The sequence below is a fragment of the Echeneis naucrates genome, chromosome 19 (assembly GCF_900963305.1).
Source record: "Echeneis naucrates chromosome 19, fEcheNa1.1, whole genome shotgun sequence".
Classification (NCBI taxonomy): Eukaryota; Metazoa; Chordata; class Actinopteri; order Carangiformes; family Echeneidae; genus Echeneis; species Echeneis naucrates.
Genome location: NC_042529.1, coordinates 1,085,171 through 1,092,156, shown reverse-complemented (window position 1 = coordinate 1,092,156; position 6,986 = coordinate 1,085,171). Strand labels below are relative to the sequence as shown.

Sequence of the window (6,986 nt, the reverse complement as noted above, 5' to 3'; positions counted from 1 at the left end):
CTCACTGAGAAGCACATTATCGACGCCGGTCCTCCAGAGACATGAGGGAAGTTTCACGCTTCATCTTGATCTGCCAAAATAAATAATAACGGCGCCGGGCCGAGACACGTCTGGATTATACTGCAGCCCCAGGTAGAGGCAGACCCGGTCCGGGTCGGGCCGGTATCTTCTGGCTCAGCTTCAGCTTCCTTCTCTTCTGCTTCTGCTTCTCCATGACGCACCAACTTCTTGGCTTTTATCACCAAAAAAAAAAAAAAAAACTGTCTCACCGCAGCAGGTCACATTTCGTGTCGCTTTGTGTTGAAACTGATTTTCTGGAAATGAACGTGTGTGTGTCTGCGTGTTGGGATGATTGCATCAGAAGTCGGTTCCCTTTTCCCTCCGCACCTGTTAACATTTGTCGCTGGCATTTGGTGCATTCTGGAAGCAGCTCTGTCTGTCTCCTCTCAGTCAAACACACCAGGAATAACAGTCAGACTTACGACTTTCAGTCAGTCAGATTCGATTGCATGGAATGCTGAAAAGCTTCTTCAATGCTTGCTGAACTGTTGGCACATCATCCAGCTTTCTGTGTCATTTGGACCGTGCATGTGCATCACATGCAGCTCTGATGAGTCTGTGGCATTTATGTAAAAACTCTTCCAAATTGCATCATCCACTTTCACATGTAAATGTGAAACTAGAGTCTGAAGTCTAGCTGTGGTCAGATCGCACAATTCGATTTCTGATGTGGACTAACTGTCGACCCCACTCCTCACAAACAGCTCATCCCAGCAGATATAAAAACAAGAGAGAGAGAACGCAGGTTGGTTTGGAGTTTGTTGCTAGGACAGCCAAGACTAATGAGCAGTGCTGTAGTTGTGCCGGGCGAATCCTTAGAGCGCTGAGAGAAGGAATCCCAGAGGTCTCTGTGAGAGTCAACAAGCTTCTCGTCTGATGTGCAGCTACAGCCGAAGCTCCTTTAAAATAACAGATCAGGAGCACCGAAGCTAAATGTTGACGCAACCATGAAAACCGACAGAAGACTTCTTATCAGAGGTGATTGAACGGTTCTAGGAGGCAGATGCTGATGATTTACTTTGATATAAAGATGCACATGCAAAACATTTTCCATGTTTCATGATTATGGGGGGTTGTGTGTGAAATGTGCATTAATAATGCACCGCTGAACTGGAAGACAGAGAGTTGGAGGTATTATTACAGGCTGGGTGTTGCTTGTACTTTGTGATGCATGTTCAGCTCCTGCAGTAACTCATTTTAACGATGACAGTAAGGAAAGAGATCTGCACATCTGAACTCTCTCAGATCAAGATTGCTTTATGTAATCCAGCATCGGTCCATGGGATCCCAGAGAAACGCCGTAACCCACAATCCAGCAAGAGCTGATCAGGGCAGCCAAGAAAAACAAGTCGACTTTGTAAATGACCAATAATAGGTTGAGTGCAATTACTGTGTGGCCTCTCTCAGTGAAAGTTGAAATGTTAGAACAGGATTAAATATCACTGTTGTTTGTCATAACTGGATGAAATTTTGTTGGCACGGGGAGACGAGCTTTCCTTCTGCTGAGTTTAAAGTTTTTGATGGTCTGCTTCAACAGGGGTGAAGTTATCGGCTCTGACAAGTTACCGATCGCTTATGTTCAACAAGTAACTGCTCAGATGTTGAAGAATTCTTCTGCTCTTTTGATGATGTTGTCATTAATATCCCTGAACATGATTTTTGTGGAGCTGGTTTCTCTAACGGATGTCCTCTGTTTCTGTTTTCTTGTAGCCGACAAAGTTGATGACGTCCAGTCAGATGAAGAAAGAGGAGTGACCACTTCATCCTCCTCTTGTTGCACTCCATCTAGGGGCCAGTGAGGCTGAAGCAGCGTCCTTCAGCCTGCCTCATTCTGTCACCATTTCATCTCTGAGTTGGTCCCCCAGAAGCGTTTCAAAACTGTTTCTCCAACGCTTTTTCCAGAAACTCAGACTGTTTTCCAAAGCAGAAGCAGCACAGCCCTCCCAGACTGAGGTGATGGGAAGCGTGCGAGCCAGCCGCTACAGCATTGTGTCATCAGAGGAGGACGGCATGAAGCTTGCCACAATGGCAGTACCCAACGGCTACGGCAACAGCAAGAGCAAGGTGCACACCAGGCACCAGCTGCAGAGCAGATTTGTAAAGAAAGATGGCCATTGCAACGTGCAGTTCGTCAACGTGAGTGAGAAAGGTCAGCGCTACTTGGCCGACATCTTCACCACATGTGTGGACATCCGCTGGAGGTGGATGTTCATCATCTTCTGCCTCGCCTTTCTCCTGTCGTGGCTGTTCTTCGGCTGCGTCTTCTGGCTGGTGGCCATCTTCCACGGAGATTTAGATTTAGAGAGAAACGCCCAAAAGTGCGTCTCCAATGTGACCAGCTTCACAGCTGCCTTCCTTTTCTCCATTGAGACTCAAACAACTATCGGTTACGGCTACAGATACGTGACAGACGAGTGCCCTTTTGCTGTTTTCATGGTGGTTTTCCAAAGCATCGTGGGCTGCATTATTGATGCTTTCATCATCGGCGCTGTCATGGCAAAAATGGCGAAGCCCAAGAAGAGGAATGAAACGTTGGTCTTCAGCCATAATGCCACAGTGGCCATGAGGGATAACAAGCTCTGCCTGATGTGGCGCGTTGGCAATTTACGGAAAAGCCACTTGGTAGAGGCACATGTGCGGGCACAACTTCTGAAATCCCGGACGACAGCGGAGGGGGAGTACATACCCCTCGACCAGATGGACATTGACGTGGGCTTCGACAGCGGAGTTGACCGCATCTTCCTGGTCTCCCCAATCACCATCGTCCACGAGATTGATGAGGAGAGCCCCTTCTACGAAATGAGCAAACAGGACTTGGAGAACTCGGAGTTTGAAATCGTGGTTATCCTGGAGGGAATGGTCGAGGCAACAGCCATGACCACGCAGTGTCGCAGCTCCTATGTAGCAAGCGAGATCCTCTGGGGGCACCGGTTCGAGCCTGTGCTCTTCGAGGAAAAGAACTACTACAAGGTGGACTACTCCCGCTTTCATAAGACATACGAGGTGCCGAGCACCCCGCTGTGCAGCGCCAGAGACCTCGCAGAGAAAAAATACATTCTCTCAAACCCCAACTCCTTCTGCTATGAAAACGAGATGGCGCTGGACAACAAGGAGGACACGGACGAGGGGAACGGGGGCAGCGTTGGGCCCGACGGCACCCAGACGGACAACATCTCAGAGACGGAGCAGAGCCAAGCTATGGTGCCACTAGAGCCTCGGCCTCTGAGACGAGAATCAGAAATATGACTGTTCAAACCTCAAATCTCACTTGAGAGATTCTACAAAATCACCTCTCTGCTCCAAAAGGTGCAACGAGCCGAGCTGGGCCTTGGGTAGAGGATAAGCCGAACGGTACTGCTGTGTGAAGCGGCAAGATTTGGGACTTTGTACGTAAGAGTCTGGACATTGACTTCACACAGTATGACAAAACACAGCACTACGAACCACGTGCATATTGCAGGATGAATTCTCCATGAAGTCCCCACGAATGTGTGCTCAGTTTCTGGTGACTGCAAGAAGACAGAGGAAGGTTGTTGAGATGACTTGAAAATGTAAAAAAATAAATAAAAATGCAGGCATGTCTCAGTTTCTCTGTCCAGCAAGAACATTGTGCTTTTAGACAGGTGGATTTTATATTTGTATGGTCTCTAGTGCTGCTAGAAGATAGAGGAAGTTAAACACACACACAAAACAACCCTTAAAGACGCGCTCACCTTGACAACTAGAACCGAAGAGTACATGAAAAGTAGATGTCTGGGACAACGAAGGTACACGTAGGGTATCTGTTCATGAGCTGGTCTCATAGCAGACACCGAACTATCCTACGGCTTTCTGTGCACTCGACAGCACTGAATTTCTGATCTTCTGCTTTATCCTTTCCAGTTGTTGATCTGAGAAACTGTTCGATGCTGTTCAGACAGATAGAAACATGCCTGTTCGTGTCAAGACAGCGAGCAGGGGAGTATTAACGGCATCAAACTGACAGAAAGCATTGATTTGACTGAGATCGGGGTTATATGAGAATCTGAATGTTCTTAAAGTGCTGCTAAGATGTTGCTTCTTTTTTTTTTTTTTTCCTCCACGGTTGATAAAAATGCCAAAGAGTATTACTATCATAGTTATGTGTTTCTTAAAAACAACACCTGATTAGATTTGGTACAGGGAAGTAGAACATTTGGGGAGTTTTAATGAGGTTTGTTTTTCAAGAACGTGTGTACAGTTTATTTTATTTAATTTTTTTTTGTTCAGCATCCTCGTTTTGAGCCACTTCATCAAGCCTTAATCCAGAAAAATAAAAATAAATGGGGAGTGACTTTACATAAAATCACCTAAAGTGTCAAAGGAGAGGAAACAAGTGCTTGTGGCACTAAAACAATTATTTGGATCGCGGACTGCTGATGTTTGGAGGATTTTTGGTGTCTGTTTGAACCAAAATTTTATTTTTTTTAAAAAGCCAAATCTACTTTTAAAGGGTGATTTTGGTTTGTTGATGGAATAACTTGAAAAAGAAATCAGCATGTCTCTAATGTCTGAATCTGATACAGTGTTATGACAGGAGATTGAAAAAAGTTAAAGAATACAATTATAATCTCCAAGTAAAACATTTTCAAAGCCACTTTCTCTTCTTGCGGACTAGAAATCAGCCAACTCCATCATCATCATTACTTGAGTTTTCATTCTGTTTTATGTTTTACTTGAGGATGTAAGATTTGAAATACAGCATAGTTCAAAGCCAGATGTACTGTAACCCCTGCATTAGAAGGTGTACTGCACAAGAGTTTGCATCAATACAAATTTATATCCTGCATCTTTTCTTTTGGACAGAAGCCTCTAGGCTCCATACATCCAACATGTGTAAATACCTCCCTGTTGCAGTTATTTTGTATCAGTCTTCCAAATGTACTGCAAAACCATGGAATGTACAGACTTTTGTATTAATATTATTATTATTATTGTTGTACATTATATGATATTGTTCTTTTTCAATAAAATGTCAAGTGGACAATCAGGCGTGTGCTTGAGCTGCTTGAGGGAAATTTGAGTTTACCTTTGAGATTAGTGAAGATCTTTAACTTTAACTCTTTAACATTCATTCAACTACTCAAGGATTTTGTAGATGCTTTACTGGCTGATAATGCCACTTTATACTTCAGATTGAATTATACTTTAAAAATCAAATGTTACAAACAACCAAACCAACCAATGAAACAATACATTGTTGGATTATCTTATTAACATGCCAGTGCATCATCTATTATTTACTTTTTCATTGACTACTGTATTAACATATAATGGATTGTACCAGAGCTTTAATTGAGTACTGATAAAAGAAGTAGCATCAAAATGCAGCTTCGTATATGAATGTGAACTTCCTTTCTTATATATGTTAAAAACAAAAAGGTAGATCTTTGTATAACTTCTAATTTCAATTTATAGCCAAAAGCCTTTTACCAATCATTTAAAAGTGGTACTTTCTGGATAAGGTTGGTCTGGATGCAACACTGGGATGAGTGGTGCGTTCAGCGTCGTGGGACTAACATCTTGTCCCCTCTCAAGCTCTCATTGTCCTCGTCCATCCCTCAAAACGACTGATCAGGTTAAATTGCCGCTTGCTGTCACAAACCCACCAATTCCTGATTGGAGCTTAAAGTTTTGGTTCCATCGTCCACCTGTTCTTGCAGCAGATGATGTTTTCATTCAATAGAAAGGTCTGAAAATCCCCAAAGCCACCATCTGATCAGCGAGAAACAGCAGGCAGACTCAGTTAGAGCAGCTGCTGAACACAATGGAGCATTTAGAGACAGATGTTTCCCTCAGGAGCTGGTGGAGACCAAACACAGAGTGACTAAAAATGACTGAAAATTAACTCTTCTGGTTTAAAAAAAAAAAAAAAAAGCAGTCAGACTATATCGAAGTTTATGGAAAAGTTTCTTGAGGGCTTTTTTTTTTTTTTTTTTGGAAGGTTTTGTTGCTCCTCAGCTTGAAAATTACCCAAAATCACAGGAAGCAAAACTCACTTTTTTGGTTCAGCTCACAAATCAAACAAATGAACGCAAACACTTAACAGAGGTTACAAAAAGATTCTTTTAAATGCTCAATGACGTCTGATGATCTGACTATAAAAATATCAACTAAAATGTCTTGTGATCGACAAATGTGTTGAACAGCTGATGATAATCATTCGGATTTCAGTGTCATTTGTGTTTGACGGCAGAGAGAGGGAACTGTTTTTGTTCCTGCTGGTGTTAGTGTTCCTCCTCAACTGCACAGACAAAGAAAAAAAAAGAAAAATATCTGGACGTCAACCCAACTCAATGGAAAATTCCTTGGTTTACCATTAAGGAAGACTGACACTAATGTCAACTTGTGGAGTCAGACTTCAAGCTTTGAACGTGATGCTTCTGTGTGTGTGTGTGTGTGTGTGTGTGTGTGTGTGTGTGTGTGTGAAAGAGAGAGAGAGAGAGTATGTGTGTGTGTGTCTTTCATTCATCTGACATAAAGCAGTTACAGTATCTGATTCAACTCGATCATGTTGAAAGGGAAGGACAGAGGGTGAGTCAGAGTTGTTTCGGTTGCTTATTATAATCAGGAGCCATGTTTCATGTTTCCTCAGTAAGACATAATTTAAAATCACATTTTATGCTCTGAACCACAACAGACATGCAGAGCATGACTGAAGAGATGCACGAGTCAAGCATCTGGAAAAATACAAACGCAGCAAAGTGACAGAAGAAAATTCGTCCCATTTATGTGTTTTGTTTTTGTTTTTTTTGTAAGAAAAAGCACAGGAGGCTGCACCAGTTTGTCCCTGAGGGGGCGACGCTGGTGGGAAAGTAAGGAGTGCCTTTCCGGTCACACCATTTAATATTACATTTATTTATTGAATTATTAATTTAAAGTTGTGAGCAGGAAAGGCACAATGAGGT

The 6,986-nt window shown here is 42.9% G+C and overlaps 1 protein-coding gene across 2 annotated transcripts; it reads left to right on the top strand.

The window, feature by feature from the left end:
- On the top strand, positions 1 to 5,049 carry kcnj2a (potassium inwardly rectifying channel subfamily J member 2a). Of its 2 annotated transcripts, XM_029527278.1 has the most exons (3): positions 47 to 132; positions 765 to 1,038; positions 1,771 to 5,049. In XM_029527278.1, the coding sequence occupies exon 3, from the start codon at positions 2,017 to 2,019 to the stop codon at positions 3,304 to 3,306; it is 1,290 nt and encodes a 429-aa protein (XP_029383138.1). In that variant the 5' UTR covers positions 47 to 132; positions 765 to 1,038; positions 1,771 to 2,016; the 3' UTR covers positions 3,307 to 5,049. The 2 variants fall into 2 exon arrangements, with proteins under 2 accessions (XP_029383137.1, XP_029383138.1); XM_029527277.1 differs by lacking the exon at positions 765 to 1,038 and having other exon boundaries at positions 1 to 132.
- Positions 5,050 to 6,986: the final 1,937 nt, after the last annotated feature.

Bases quoted from the DNA above. Each gene is read 5' to 3' on its own strand.
- kcnj2a (XM_029527277.1), top strand. From the start codon at position 2,017: ATGGGAAGCGTGCGAGCCAGCCGCTACAGCATTGTGTCATCAGAGGAG.